The sequence below is a fragment of the Rana temporaria genome, chromosome 2 (assembly GCF_905171775.1).
Source record: "Rana temporaria chromosome 2, aRanTem1.1, whole genome shotgun sequence".
Lineage (NCBI taxonomy): Eukaryota > Metazoa > Chordata > Amphibia > Anura > Ranidae > Rana > Rana temporaria.
In genome coordinates, this window is record NC_053490.1 from 40,455,442 (window position 1) to 40,472,262 (window position 16,821).

At 47.8% G+C, this 16,821-nt stretch overlaps 1 protein-coding gene across 5 annotated transcripts in view; it reads right to left on the reverse strand.

The window, feature by feature from the left end:
* Positions 1 to 16,821, reverse strand: part of NOX4 (NADPH oxidase 4) — a 333,977-nt gene that overhangs the window by 248,716 nt on the left and 68,440 nt on the right. For all 5 annotated transcript variants that reach the window (XM_040340122.1, XM_040340120.1, XM_040340119.1 and 2 more), the window contains one exon: positions 1,470 to 1,567. In XM_040340122.1, coding sequence (XP_040196056.1) covers positions 1,470 to 1,567 — 98 coding nt within the window. The remainder of the gene's footprint in view (positions 1 to 1,469; positions 1,568 to 16,821) is intronic.

The window sequence follows — 16,821 nt, forward strand, 5'->3', positions numbered from 1 at the left end:
TGAGAAGCGTGAATCGTCTCTCACCAAACTTTAACTAACACGAAATCAGCAAAAGCAGCCCCAAGGGTGGTGCCATCCGAATGGAACTTCCCCTTTATAGTGCCGTTGTACGTGTTGTACGTCACCGCACTTTGCTCGAGCATTTTTTTTTTTCATGATCGAGTGTATGCAAGGCAGGCTTGACAAGAATCATGTTGAGAAAAACGTTGTTTTTTCCATGACATTAAAAACGGTCGTGTGTACACGGCATAACCCTAACCCCTAACCTTAACACCTAACCTAGCATCTTCACCTGATCTTCCTTGCAGTTTGGCGGACTCTGGTCCTTTGATTCGATGAGCACCGATCAGGGCTGGACTGGGACAAAAATTTGGCCCTGGACTTCACCCAGACTGGCCCACTTTGACAGGTCTCTCCCATGGCGCTGGACAACTCCCGCACCCCCCCGGCCACCCAAGCCCCTTCTCCCCCTTCACTAGCCACCAGCCGTTCTACTTTATTAGAGTAGAACGGCTGGTACTGGTACTCTTATAGGCAGTACCAGTGGGGAAGCTAGACATTATTTCACCCGGGGCAAAGAATCAGTTTGGTGCCCCCCTTATGGGAAAAGATTAGGCAGAAGTGAGAAACTCCCAGGCCATAGCTGTTGAGTCAGCTGTCTGTCCCCCCCCCCCCCATGCTCCTCTGGTCCTCCCCCTGCTTCTTTGTTCCCCCCAGGTGAGCGCTGTGGGCAGGGAGAGGAGGTGAGCGTTGCAGAAAGGGAGAGACAGAGGAGCGGAGGGGGCAGCGGTCCGCTGTCACTGAAGCCGGCCCACTGGGAAACTCCCTGTAGTCCCAATGGCCAGTCCATCCCTGGCACCGATGATGTCACTCCAACATCGGGAGCCGCTGTTCACGTCACAGGGGTCCTGTGCCTATGCCGTTCCTTCAGAGCGTATCTGCCGGTGACGTCACTGAGTAAATATCTCCTAAACAGTGCACGTTTAGGAGATATTTACTTTACCTATAGGTAAGACTTATTAAATGTATCATATATTTCTTACTATTGGTTGTCAACAGCTGTGTTTATTATCATTAGTTACACCAGCGCTTTTTCTAATTCTGTTTGTTGCACTAATTTAAGCCTTATTTTAGGCTTACCGATAGGTAAAAATCAACCAAGGGAGTTTACTCCCACTTTAACCCCTTACAAAAAAAATAAAAATAAATAATAATTATAAATAAAAGTGGATGAAAAGGCTGAAAAACATGAAAACGATGAAGAGATATTATAAATGTGAGGGGTGTACTCACTTTTGTGAGAAACTGCACGGTATGTACAGTATCTCACAAAAGTGAGTACACCCCTCACATTTTTGAAGATACTTTATGGCCATAATCCATATTTTCAGCAATTTTCTGGAAGTGTTTCATGTTTTCTTATGCAACCCTCTAATGCCAAATTACTAGGAGATTAAAGCAACACTAACCTCATTTTTGTACCGTGCCACGTTAAGTGCAGTGTATTCACTGTTGTAGTTCGTAGAAAAGTTGACAGCATTAATTACATGAGCTCCAACATGTATGGCTGTAAGGAAGCAAAGATGATACATCAGCCTATGTACTAAAAAAAATTACAGACAAATAGGGAGACATTTGTTAAAAGAGGAAAACAGAAATCCTATTCTTACAGTTAGGGTTGCACAGATACTAATACTAGTGAGCATTTCAGGCTCTGTTCTTTCAGCTGTCAGTGGGATTACAGCTGAAATGTAAAAAAATTAATAATGTATCAGTTGTTAAGGAGTGGGGCTGCTGTGTCCTTAACAACCGATGACTCATTCAGCGGTCAGTGGGGTTCCCCTGTTGACAGCTGAAGTGTTAAAGTCCGGCAATTGGATCTATCAAAAAAAAAAAAAGCAGCCAGGCAATGTTTATCAACAACATTGCTCTGCTGCTGAAACACTTAGATAAAAAGAAACATTGTTTCTTTTTGTATCTTTCTGTTTCTTCAGCTACAGATCAAAGGTTGAACTTCGATCTTCAGATGAAGTCAGTTTAAAGCAACCTGTCAAGTAAAAAAAATGTTTTTTTTTTTTATTATTATTATTAAATGTTGCTCTCTTTAACCCCTTATTAACCCTTAATTTACTCTAATCAGCCTTAAATAACTCCTTATTCTCCTCCATTTAATTATTTTTCCTGTTGATTTTTTAATGTCCACTTCTATTTTATAAACTATTAATAATTAAAACTTTTTTTTGTTTGTTTGTTTTGTTCATTAATCTCTTTACATCTTTCATTTACCTTTCATTTACACGTTTCACATTGAAAAAAAGCAAAAATGTAAAAAAAAAAAAAGATTTAATTTGTAAATAACTTTTCAAAGCTTTGTACCATTGCGGACAGCTGAAGTGTGAATAAAACAGTTGCGGTAGGTATCAATAATTGGTATTGGCGAGTACTAAAAAAAGGTAATTTGTACTCATTGTAAAAAAAATATGGTATTTGTGCATCTCTACCTACCAAAATAAGAAACGGCTGCACCGCACGTGGGCTCCAAGTAAAGTTTATTGGAATATGAAAACATCCAAAATGACGCCAGAGGACACCAGCAGTGGTCAAGGTTTCCCTACTACAGAAAGCTGACCACCCTTAGCTCTCATGCTTAGTGTGGTCAGTTCTTAAAATGAAAGCAGAGGGACTGGCAGGAACACCAGGGATTTCACACAAAGGAAGCAATACAAAGAGAACAGGATACTTTCTCATACAAGTACTGTATATCAGGGTTCCCCAACCCCCCGGTCCGCGGCCCACTGCCGGGCCATGGCCTATTTTCAGCCGTGCCGCGAAGGATGCACTGTGTGAGGTGCGGCAGCGGGCTAGCAGAGAGATGACATCTCTCACCGCCAGCCGGATCACGGCACTTCCGCCCAATCAGTGGAGCTGTTACACTGCTGCGAGGCAGGGGACTTCCCAGAACACGGCACTTCCGCCCACACATCGGGGCTGCTAGACTGCGGCGAGGTGCAGGAGCAGAGAGATGAGATCATCTCTCACCCTCTGTCCAGAACACGGCACTTCCGCCCACACAGTGGGGCTGCTATACTCATCTCTCCCCGCATTAATGCTGTTCTCCCTCACTGGCCTGTGCTGCCACCATGGCAGGTGACAAAAAAAAAAAATCTAATGGCAGGTGGTGTGACGGTATCGGTATGATATCCCCGTCAACGTTCCCTTCTTCCCATAACGAAAATCACCCCAATATTCCACGAGGAGGGATATCCCTGGAATCGCCCAGAAAGCCACACATGAGACAAGCTTACTGCTTGAACAACACAGACTTTAATGTTATATCACACAGCTTATATGTCATTTCCAAAACTGTTACAATGACAAATCTCCGCCCCCCTCACACTGGGGCTTCCATACAGATGACTAGGTAGACACGACGGGGCCGATGCTGAAAACACATTTTCTTTAGACAATGACATCAATGACGCTGAGCACTAGCTGTACTGAATACATCAACCAGACCGCTCGACCCCGCATATAGAGAGATAATTACCACAATGAAGCAATCAGAATAATTAACACAAGCCACTTAAACACAGCTCTCCTTCACACAACACAATAGATCAATTAACCTTTAGAAATAGTGAGGGGACATTAGCACGTCAATAACCTGTCAGAGGAATGAATCACATGAAATTCCTTTCTACCTCTACCCATATGGCTAGCAGGGAGCAGTAAACTGAGACATATAGGCAAATGTATCACAATGGCCCCCCTTTTGCTCCCTGCTCCGGCAAACCCGGTTGGACCTTCCCTGGTCCAGTAGGGTTGACGGGTTCAGAGCTTTTAGTCCGAGGTTAACTCCGTTTGGCATGACTGACCTCCCTTGGCAACTGCTTCAGACTCAGGTATGTCACCGGGTCGTCAGATCACACGCCGGTCAGTCCCCAAGTCTTTGTGCGATCTGCAAAGTCACCAGAAGTCAGTGTGAAGACAGCGAATGGGTCTGTGTGCCGCCGTCTAGGTGTCCCGCTATGGGAGGGGGCAGGTTATGGCTCTGAAGTGACAATTCCAGGAGATTCATAAAAAGAAAAAGTTATATTTGTTGAAATGCTGTAGCACTGGTGCTCAGAGTCCGGGGGGGGGGGAGGGGAATCAGAGCCCCATAAGGTCAGCCACCCCCTGCTCCCTCCGCAGCCGCCGGTTCTCCTCTTTGAGCTTCTCCAGCTCCATCTCCAGTTCATGGAGCCTGGGGGGGTCAGCCCGCTGTGACCTCAGGTGGTTGTTCTCCTCCTCCATGCGGCTTATGCACTCCTCCAGCTCTATGTACTCACGGATCAGATCTTGCTTGCTCATGTCCTGCAGGCTTTCCATGTGGTCCTTCATCATCAGGAACTGGGTGGTGGTGTAAGGGGCCACCGGTGGGCCCTTGGCGAACATCTCGGCCCGCATCTGGGACGCCCGCTGCGATTCCATCTCCTCCAGTCGCTTCTTCTCCTCCCAGGTCCGCTGGTTATACGGCTTCCAGGACCTCTTCTTCTTGGAGGGTAGCTGGCGGTGCCTCTTTCTGCCCAGCTCCCTCCAAGGCCCCTCCGGCTCATGGCTGTCGCCCATGACCAGCTGACAATGGTGTTCCCTGTTGTCCGTAATAACAGATTGTACCATGAGGGCTTCGTAAGGGGTGCCCAATGGTTCTTCCTGACCCAGCTCCTGGGGATCCCAAGCCGAGTCTACACAATGGGCTGCTGCTGGTGGGCGGTACCCAGGTTTAGACCAATTTGACCTGGTGTTGTCATTCATGGGGCAATTCTGCTTGAAGTGACCCAACTGTTTGCACCGGAAGCAGCGTTGTTCGTTGTCCTCCTGGCGTGGGTAGCGAGGGCTATATGTCATCGGTCTGTTAGGCGGTTGGTATCTAGCGGCTGGTGGGTGTGAGGGCGCCGTTGGTTGTGGGGGTTGTACCCGTGGTGTGACCTGGTTTGTCTTGCGAGTATCCGCATATTCATCCGCCAACTTCGCGGCCTCTGGTAGAGTCATGGGCCTGCGATCTCTCACCCAATCCTTGACGTCCGTCTGGATGTGATTGTAAAATTGCTCCAGGAGCATTAGTTGCAAAATGTCCTCTGCGGTGGTGGCCTGGCTGCTGTTAACCCAGTTAGAGGCTGACAGGGACAACTGGCATGCCCATTCTGCGTAAGAGTCTTTCGTGGTTTTGCGTGAGTCCCTGAACTTCTGTCGGTGGGACTCTGGGGTTACTGCATAACGAGCCAGGAGCACTTCTTTAACCCTGGCGTAGCTATGGATATCCTGATCTGGCACGGTCCGGAAAGCATCAGAAGCTTTGCCTGACAGTTTGCCTGACAATATTGCAACCCACTCTCTTCTAGCTATTCGGTGCAGGTTACATTGTCGCTCAAAATCCGCCAGGTAGTTATCAATTTCACAGTCCTTTTCATCAAAAGCTTTAAAAGCGCTAAACGGAATCTTCCTTGCGTCTGCTGTGCTGTACTCACTGTTCGGAGAAGGTGCGGCTGCTTGTTGGACTGCTGCCAGTTTTAACTGTAGTTCTGCGTCCCTTATTTGTTTATCCTTCTGTAGTTCTGCGTCTCTTATTTGTTTAGCCTTCTGTAGCTCTGCGTCTCTTATTTCTTTAGCCTCCTTCGCTAACAGGTCCATCACTCTCAGCACCACATCTGCCGTTGGGTTCGGGCCGAACCACGCTAGCTTCTCTCTCATTAGCTTGTTGGCTGGCGATTCCTCCTCCTGAATCACTGGTGTCTCCATCTCTTGTACTGCTGGCGTTGCTGCAATCCCGTCCTCCTGGTCTATCTCCATTGATTCTGCTATGATGACCCGCTTGGTTTTGTTGCTAGCAATCCTTCCACGAACTTCCAGTAGTTCTTCCAGTGTCTGCTTGGAATCCGGGTGTGAAGGGGAATAGAAGGGAAAAATCCCACCACTGCCAACCAATTGTGACGGTATCGGTATGATATCCCCGTCAACGTTCCCTTCTTCCCATAACGAAAATCACCCCAATATTCCACGAGGAGGGATATCCCTGGAATCGCCCAGAAAGCCACACATGAGACAAGCTTACTGCTTGAACAACACAGACTTTAATGTTATATCACACAGCTTATATGTCATTTCCAAAACTGTTACAATGACAAATCTCCGCCCCCCTCACACTGGGGCTTCCATATAGATGACTAGGTAGACACGACGGGGCCGATGCTGAAAACACATTTTCTTTAGACAATGACATCAATGACGCTGAGCACTAGCTGTACTGAATACATCAACCAGACCGCTCGACCCCGCATATAGAGAGATAATTACCACAATGAAGCAATCAGAATAATTAACACAAGCCACTTAAACACAGCTCTCCTTCACACAACACAATAGATCAATTAACCTTTAGAAATAGTGAGGGGACATTAGCACGTCAATAACCTGTCAGAGGAATGAATCACATGAAATTCCTTTCTACCTCTACCCATATGGCTAGCAGGGAGCAGTAAACTGAGACATATAGGCAAATGTATCACAGGTGGCAAACCACATCAGGTGATGTGGCAATCCACACCTGGTGGCAGGTGACATGGCAAGTAGCAATCCACACCTGGTGGCAGGTGACATGGTAAGTAGCAATCCGCACCTGGTGGAAGGTGACATGGCATCCCGCACCTGGTGGCAGGCGACGTGGCATCCCGCACCTGGTGGCAGGCGACATGGCATCCCGCACCTGGTGGCAGGCGACGTGGCATCCCACACCTGGTGGCAGGCGACGTGGCAATCCCCACCTGGTGGCAGATGCCGTGGCAAGTGGCAATCCACATCTGGTGGCAGGCAAGGTGGCAAGCGACGTAGCAATCCACACCTGATGGCAGGTGTTGTGGCAATCCACACCTGGTGGCAGGTGACGTGGCAAGCGACAATCCACACCTGGTGGAAGGCGACGTGGCAAGTGACAAACCGCATCTGGTGGCAGATTCTGCATTATGGTGAGTTTGAACCATTTAATTTCATATTACAATGCAATGACAGAAACAATGCACTTCAATCATCCCAACACCATATCAGTCATTGTTCTGTGATGATTGAAGCACTAACACCAGCCATTTCCCTGACAAATTGCCCGCGAAAAGCTACATAATAACCCAACCATGCCGGGCCTTGGCCCGATTCTATGCCACAACACCGCTCCTCGGTGCCAAAAAGGTTGGGGACCACTGCTGTACATGGTACAGCAGGCTCATATCAGGAATATGAAATGTTGGGTTTATATATTCTTTTATAGATTTTGAATGATAACCCATTAGAATGCAAGGCAGCATTGAAAGTGATGTGAATGTAGAGGTGGAATGAATGCGTTTAATCCAGACCTGCAGACCATTATTAATAAACGTTCCCCAGCATCTAATAAGGGAATCTCAGCTGAGCTCCATCACAAGGCATTTCCCTGTGTGTGTGTGGATGGAGGGACATTGTTGTAACATCTTTGAACATGATTAAACCCAGTGCTAAGCGCATATGGCTGCTTGTCTTGTGATATCATAAAACAGAAGAGCGAGAAGCTCGGTGTCCCATAGGGAGGAATTCAGAGACAATGAGCCACAGAACTGGCAGGGAGATCCAAGCCCATTGAGATGGAATTAGTCTGCAGTGTGTATTGTCACAAGTGAAAACGGCGAAGGGGGTCACGTGACACCTCTGTCCGCAGATAACTGACTTCAGTATCAGCAAGTATCAGCTAGATAATTACCAATTGTGGTTCTCCCATCTGCTGTGGACTTATAGCCAGACAATGACATCATCTGCAATCTGCAGGAAGTTTTGACTCAGACTAAATAAAGGGAAAACGAAAACCCAACAATGTGAGACAGACACATAAGAATCCCTTTCGGTTTGTGCATGTAATTAAAAAAAAAAAAAAAACACACAAAAAAATGTTTCAAAATAATGATTCAGTTATTGTAACGACTTGAAATCCATCTTAAGCTGACTATGCACATTACAACAGGGCCGGCCTATCCATTGTAGGCACACGGGCGCCGCACCCCCCATCCAGCGCCTCTTCCCTCCTTATCCATGCGCTTGGCCCCTTTCAGGACAACGGGGGCATACATTTCTGTGGAGGGGATGGGTGGGGTTTGTTTCTTGAAGCACTGATCACAGCTAGAGGCTCTATTAGGCTTCAAAATAGGGTGGGCTTGGGGTGCAGAGCACTGTGTCCGGAGCCCACCCAGGTGTGTTGCAACAGTGAATTAATATTCACTGTTACAACACTGATCCTCCTCCCAGCCAATCGGCAAGAGGGCCTGATACCCTTAACCCGATTGGCTGAAATGACAGGCGATCCTATTGGACGCCTAGGAGAAAAGGGCGGAAGCGAGGAGGAGAAGAGTCAGACACAGGAGCCACTGCCCGATGCCCCGACCCCTGCTCCGCTCCTTGATGTCCGACCCCTGCAGCTGCCCGATGCCCGGATCCCTGCTTCGCTCCTTGATGTCTGATCCCTGCTGCTGCCCAAAGCCCGGATCTCCGCGCTTCTCCTTGATGTTCAATCCCTGCCCGATGCCTGGATCCCCACTCCCTTATTTGATGTCCGATCCCTGCAGCTGCCTGGTGCCTGGATCCCTGCGCTGCTCCTTGATGTTCGATCCCTGCTGCTGGCCGATGCCCAGATCCCAGCGTCGCTCCTTGATGTCAGATCCCTGCAGCTGCCCGATGCTGAATATCCAAACAAAATGAATAAGCACATCTTTGTGTGAAATGCGTTACCATTTGAACTGTCTGTAAACACTTGGGATGTTCGTTTATTAAATAAGAATTTAGAATTTTGAATGGATCTTGGAGTGCTGTCATTTCTTCAAGGTTATTTAGCTGCCCGTTTAGCTGCCCGATGCCTGGATCCCCTCGCCACTCCTTGATGTCCGATCCCTGCAGCTGCCCGATGCCTGGATCCCCTCGCCACTCCTTAAAGTCCGATCCCTGCAGCTGCCTGATGCCTGGATCCCCTTGCCACTCCTTGATGTCCGATCCCTGCAGCTGCCCGATGCCTGGATCCCCGCGTCACTCCTTGATGTCCGATCCTTGCAGCTGCCCGATGCCTGGATCCCCTTGCCACTCCTTGATGTCCGATCCCTGCAGCTGCCCGATGCCTAGATCCCCTCGCCACTCCTTGATGTCCGATCCCTGCAGCTGCCCAATGCCTGGATCCCGGGGGTGGTTGTTTGCCGCCGCCCCCCCAAACAAAAAAAACACCAGCCGCTACTGCATTACAATATGGTCATCAAGACAAAGAAGCAGCCGGCAATTCCATAACATCAAGCATATTTAAAGCCTTTACAGTGGAGCACAGTCAGCAGCAATATTAGGATTGTACAATCTTTTTTAGATCTACTGATAACTATGCACAAGGCCTACTTGATGGGTACAAATTGAAAGAAATGTTTACGCCTCATCTCTGATACACTACGCCGCCGTAAATTCCTGATCCTGAAAGAATTTGCGCCGTAAGTTACGGCGGCGTAGTGTAACTTTGGCGGCGTAAGGGCGCGCAATTCAAATGGATGTGATGGGGGCGTGTTTTATGTAAATACGTCTTGACCCAACGTCAATGAGGTTTTTTTGAACGGCGCATGCGCCGTCTGTGGGGGTATTCCAGTGCACATGCTCAAAATTAACCCGCAACAAGCCGTGACGTTACGACGTGAACGTCATTCTACGCAAAGCCCTATTCGCTGACATTGATTGACAGCAGTGGGAGCCAATGATGCAGCTGTGTGTCTCAGCTAGTCAGGAGGAAGATTCCCAGACAGCCGAGTCTCTCGTGCAACATCGCTGGATCTAGATGGGGCTCAGGTAAGTATTAGGGTGGCTGCTGCACACAGAAGATTTTTATCTTAATGCATAGAATGCATTACAATAAAAAAAAACTCCTGCCTTTAGAACCACTTTAGTACACAACATTCGTCAGAAATTTGCCAAAGGGACAAACACAAAATTATTTTTTGTACGATACCAGATCGTACAATTTTTGTTTAATCAGTCGTTTTCGTCCAAAAATACAATACAAACACATTACATCACTCCCAAATTTTTATTGTCGTACGTGAATTTTCGTAATTTACTGTAGTAACAAAATTAGTTTTCGATACGGAGACTAGCATGCAAAACAAAATGGACGATCATTCATCCGATAATCTCATTGGCCCAGATTCAAGAAGCAATTGCGCCTGTGTAACCATAGTTACACAGCGCAATTGCTTACTTTCCCCGGCGTAACGAATGCTCCTGATTCAGGAACCTCGTTACGCCGACTGCAGCCTAAGATATGCGCGGCATAAGGCTCTTATGCCCGCATATCTTAGGCTGCATTCTTGCGATGGCCGCTAGGTGGCGTTCCCGTTGTGCTCAGCGTATAGTATGCAAATTGCATACTAACGCCGATTCACAACGTTACGCGAGCCCTGCGTACGCAGTTTACGTCGTTTCTGTACAGCGTTTTTCGCGTAAGGCTGCCCCTGGACGCCATTCTGGTTCACTTTGAAGCAAATGACGTCCTTGCGACGTCATTTGCCGCAATGCACGTCGGGAAAGTTTCCCGACGGAGCATGCGCTCTACGCTCGGCGCGGGAACGCGCCTAATTTAAATGATTCCCGCCCCCCTCCTACGGGATCATTTAAATTGCGCGCGCTTACGCCGGGCATTTTGCCGACGCGCCCACGCAATTTACGGAGCTACTGCTCCGTGAATCAAGGGCAGCGCAGTAAATTTGCGGGGGCGCAGGGCAAAAACGTTGCCCTGCGCCTCCGTAAAAAATTTGCAAATCTACCTGAATCCAGGCCATTGTGTGTACTAGGTTTAAAGTGGTTGCAAACCCATGAAAATAAAAAAAACCTGCAAGACAAAGGCATAATGAGCTAGAATGCATAGCATACTAGCTCATTATGAAATACTCACCTAAGATCAAAGGTCTCCACACACTGCTCTGGTCGGCGACATGTCCTCCAGAATTATTTCTGGGTATTGCGGGCTCCGGCGATGTGATAGGCGAGGAGCCGCCGGTAAAAGCACATCAGCTGAAGAAACGACACGCTCGGTCCGTTTCTTCAGTGTACATGTACCAATGACATTGGCACATGCTGATACAGTGGATATCTCCTAAACTGTGCAGGTTTAGGAGATATCCACAGTACCTACAGGTAAGCCTTATTATATGTAGTCAAAAGTGGTCTGTAAGGCTTTACAACCACTTTAAGGGGCGTCAGATGTGCATGCACCTTGTGACCTTCCTCAGACACAACCTTTGCCCTTTGGGTACAAAAACATAGCCTCTATTAAGAGGGACGGGGTGATTATAATTGGAACTTGCTGCCAGTTTTGCTTTTCCCAGGGCAGTTCATGCCCCATCCATTAATGCCGCTGAGATCATACTACAGAAGTTAGGCACATGTGCCAGAGACAGAATCAAATTCGGCAAAATCAGGAGACTATCGTGTCTTTGGGTAGCTTTTTTTTACTCTGTTGCGGAAAGTTGAAACCAACCTGTACTGGGGAAAATGTATGGGCAGCAACTTCTCATCTCTTCTAAAAATGCTAGCTGACTGGCTCTCGTGCTGGTGGAACCAGCATGCAACAACTGAAGTATTGAATAATACATCTTATTGCAGCAAACTTTCAGATGGAATCCGTTTTATGACTTACAGGGTCAATTAAATGTGGCGCCATTTTGAAATGTAAAGTTTGGCTACCAGAGATTCATTAGCACGGTTTAATGTGAGAAAGCGCCCAATATGAAATATAGTTCAAACAGGTCATTTACGAATAGAGGCACCAGGGCACTTTTGCACATGTACTGTTCTTCAAACCTTACCAGATACGGAGGATTACATCACCACAAGCATATCCAGCCCAATTTTACCTCCTATTATTTGTAGTATCATGACAGGGTCTAGAAACAGGATGAGCTACCCCATAATATCTCGTACCTTATTATGGTAGCCACTAGCCAACTTCCAGCCACTTAGGAATGGATGACAAAGTATGCCTGGGCAAAAGAGCAGCTGCAGAATCTCTGTCGTAAGTGTCATACAGTTCACAAATGGCTTGACTTATACCGTTAGAAGGATAAGGTTGCCCAAGTCTAGGTCAACTATACAAGTCAGTTGACCCCAAGTTGTCCATCCACTTTTCTAGACAATTTTCAATCACTTTCAACCAGCTTTCGATTGCAAAACCAATCAAACTTGTAAATCACTTTTAAATATGGAGATATTTAGTGGCCAAAAAGGGAATCACAACGGGCAATTGTTGACCTACCCCACAGGGCCCAGAGGGAGGAGAATGGGTGTAACATGAATTGAAAATAAGTGATCCAGTGCCTGAGTGATGGGGAAGGTACACACACAAGTGGTTTTGCCGTCGGAAAAAAAAAACAATGGTTTTCCTGTCCGAATTCCATACAGACGAATGGTTTTCCCGCTCTCTTTTTTTCCTGTAGGAAAAAGGCCGATTGAGCATACACACGGTCGTGATTCCCGGCCAAAAGCTCTCATCTGAGTTTTTCCGGCGGGAAAACCGGTAGTGTGTACGAAGCATTAGGCTTGGCAGAGCAGAGTGCACACAATGGGCCAGATTCTCAGAGACTTACGTCGGCGTATCAGTAGATACGCCGGCGTAAGTCCGAATCTGCGCCGTCGTATATTTAAGCGTATTCTGGAAACCAGATACGCTTACATTTGGCTAAGATACAAGCGGCGTAAGTCTCCTACGCCGTCGTATCTTAGGGTGCATATTTACGCTGGCCGCTAGGTGGCGCTTCCGTTGTTTTCCGCGTCGAATATGCAAATGAGCAAGATACGCCGATTCACGAACATACGTACGCCCGTCGCAATTAGTTACGCCGTTTACGTAAAACATACGCCGGCGTAAAGATAAAGCAGGTCTCTAGGTGGCGTAGCCCATGCAAAGTATGGATGTCGGAACAAGCGTATCTTTTTACGTTGTTTGCGTAAATCGTACACGAATAGGGCTGTGCGTAAGATACGTTCACGTCGTAGGCAGTGTTCGACGTATCTTAGGCATTCTATCTGACGCATGCGCACTGGGATACATCCACGGACGGCGCATGCGCCGTACGTTCAAAACGTCATTTACGTGGGGTCATGCTTTATTTGCATAAAACACGCCCACCTCTTCCCAATTTGAATTAGGCGCGCTTTTGCCGGCCGATTTACGCTACGCCGCCGTAACTTAGAACGCAAGTGCTTTGTGAATACAGCACTTGCCTCTCTAAGTAGCGGCGGCGTAGCGTAAATAAGATACGCCCGCACAACGTAAAGCCGCCCTACGTGAATCTAGGCCAATGGGTGCAAGTCAAAATCTTCTGCATAATGGCCATCCCCTGTGTGACATATTTGTACCTGAAAACAGGGCTGGATCTAGCTTGTCTGATCTGGGGGTACAGTAAACAGTCGGGGGGGGGGGTATTCTGTCAACACACTATCTTTATATCTTCTCCTCTTTTTTTCCCTACATCTCCACATGACTGCAATAAAAAGCACATTTATTAGGCCAGTGTTTCCCAACCTCTTTTTTAGTCATGGCACACTTTAAAAGTATACAAAAACCCCAAATACCCCAGTCCTGAACTGTATTTTTGGGCTGAAGGACATTGACATCTGCACTGCATGATGATGTCACCCACTCATTGGCATCACATCAGATTCCACCCATCACTTCACAGTCAGCCCCCTTTACATTACAGTCGCCCCATTACATCACCTTCTTCAAATCCAAGTCCCCCATCGCTTCAGAATCCCTCCTTTCCATTGGAGTATCCCCACAACACAACAGAGCCCCCCCCCCCCCATTACAACAGAGCCCCCCATCATAACAGATCCCCCCCATTACAACAGAGTCTGCCCCTTTCATCGCTACAAAGTCCCCCCATTCCACATCACAACATAGTACCCCCTTCACCAATAGCAAAGAGTGGTATAGTGCCTCCTGCCCCCCCCCCCCCCCATGCAAAATGATAACAAATGATGAAGTGAGGTGGATCGGGGCAAGGCACTGTGTAGCCACATGACCCCTCTTGCCCCTCTACTTAATGAAATCTGAAGGGGGCAAAGCCCATTCCACCACACCCCTAGATCCGACACTGCCTAAAAACCTTTTTTCTTTAACTTTGTCACTCCACAAACAGTTATTTTAGCGTTTAGCCTCATGCACTTATTTTAGAGTTTAGAAATAAATGCTTGCATTTACTGAATTCAGCACTGTTTTTATTGACTACATCATGAAATCGAAATCCCATTACGCAAAATATTAAATAATAGTCAATTGTTGGCTTTCCGAAGAAGAAAAAAAATCTTGATGTGGTTGTATATCTTATTCCGACTGTTTCCATGGCGATGGTGCTTGCTATTTAGAACCCTGTACCCCCCCTTTTCCCTCACTCCCCCTCCTCCTCTTCCATCTTGTTTGCTGACTAACAGACTCAGCAGCGCAATAAATATAGTACTGATAGTGTAGGAGTTGATAAGGGAGGCTTGCACTGACCTCTACCATGTCACAAGGCATAATTAATCTCACAACATTCCCTAAAAGAGCAATCACTTCAATGCCAGCTATATTTGTGAAGACACGAGCAGACGTTGCTATTACAGTTACTAATGCCTAATACAATGCAGGATTCGTACTTTAAAGGGGTTGTAAAGGTTTGTTTTTTATTTTCTAAATTGGTTCCTTTAACCACTTCCATACCATGCACTTACGCACCTTCCCGCCCAAGCCAATTTTCAGCTTTCAGCACTGTCGCACTTTGAATGGCAATTGCGCGGTCATGCTACACTGTACCCAAACAAAATTGGCGTCCATTTTTCCCCACAAATAGAGCTTTCTTTTGGTGGTATTTGATCACCTCTGCGATTTTTTTTTTTGCGCAACAACTAAAAAAAGACTGAAAATTTTGAAAAAAAATTATGTTTTTATTTTTTTGTTAATTTTTTTGTAAATAAGTTTTTCTCTTTCAATTACCGGCACTGATATGGCGGCACTAATGGGCACCGATGAGATGGCACTGATGGACATCGATGAGGTAGTACTAACGGGCACAGATGAGGTGGCACTGATTGGCGGCGCTGGTATGCGGCACTGATGGGCACTCATAGGTGGCACTGATGGGCACACATAGGCAGCACTGATGGGCACACATAGGCGGCACTCATGGGCACTCATGGGCGGCACTGGGCACTCATAGGTGGCACAGATGGGCACTCATGGGCGGCACTTATGGGTGGCACTGATGGATACTTATGGGTGGCACAGATGGGTACTGATAGGTGGGCACTGGGCATGGATGGGCACTGTGGGGTGGCACTGATGGACACTGTGGGGTGGCACTGATGGACACTGGGGTGGCACTGATGGACACTGTGGGGCAGCACTGATTTTCCCAGGTTGTCAGTCAGTGCCCATTTGTGGGCACTGATTGGCATATTTTTTATTTTTTTGAATGCTTTTTTTATTTTTTTTCAGACTTTTATTTTTTATTTTTTTGCAGGCTTTTTTTTATTTTTGCCCACCCTGGTGGTCCAGGGTGGGCATCCCTGGTGGTCCAGTGTGGCGATCCGAGGGGGGGCTGCGCTGATAAACAATCAGCACGAACCCCCCCTGTCAGCATCTGTCAGACGCGAGTGAGCAAGAGCCATCAACGGCTCTTCCTGTTTACATCGTGATCAGCCGTCATTGGACACGGCTGAGCACGTGGTAAAGAGTCCCTGCCGGAGGTTCTTTACCGAGATCGGAGATGCGGGGTGTCAGACTGACACCCCGCATCACCGATCGCCGGGCGTGCGCGTTATGAAATCCTGCAGGACATTCTGGAACGTCCTGTCAGGATTTCAGAACCACTTCCCGGACGTAAATCGGCTATAGGCCGGGCGGGAAGTGGTTAAAGCGGTCCTCCACCCTAAAGTGGAGTCCCGCTGATCGGAACCCTCCCCCCCTCCGGTGTCACATTTGACACCTTTCAGGGGGGAGGGGGGTGCAGACACCTGTCTAAAGACAGGTATTTGCACCCACTTCCGGCCACACGATACGGGCGAAAGACGGGCATTCCGTCACATCCCGTCTGTCGCCCGTTGTGTGCTGGGAACACTCGGCTCCCAGCACACAGCGTGTGAGCCAATCGGCGGGCGCAGCGCGACTCGCGCATGCGCCGTAGGGAACCGGGCAGTGAAGCCGCAGCGCTTCACTTCCTGGTTCCCTCAGCGTGGATGGCGGGGGGAGCAGCAGAGTGACGAGCGATCGCTCGTGCTCTGCTGCGATCGGCGCTGGACTCCAGGACAGGTAAGTGTCCTAATATTAAAAGTCAGCAGCTGCAGTATTTGTAGCTGCTGACTTTTAATATTTTGTTCCCATGGCACATCCGCTTTAAGCTAGTGCATTGTTGGTTCACTAACCCTTTCCTTCGATTGCCCTTCTAAATGTTTTTTTTTTCTTTGTCTGAATTTCTCACTTCCTGTAAGCTTGCCCCCATCATCCGAGCTGCTCTGGCTGGGGGTTAGTCAGCGTGCTCGCCCCCTCCCTTGGGGCCACATCCCTATGCAGGGATGTAGTCCCAAGGGAGGGGCAAGCTTTCTGAGGAGGAACAGGAAATGAGAAATTCAGACAAAGAAAAAAAAACATTTAGAAGGGAAATCGAAGTTAAAGGTAAGTGAACCAACAATGCACTAGCTTAACCCCTTAACGCCCGCCGCACGACTATTTACGTCCGCAGAATGGCACGGACAGGCAGATGGGCGTATATA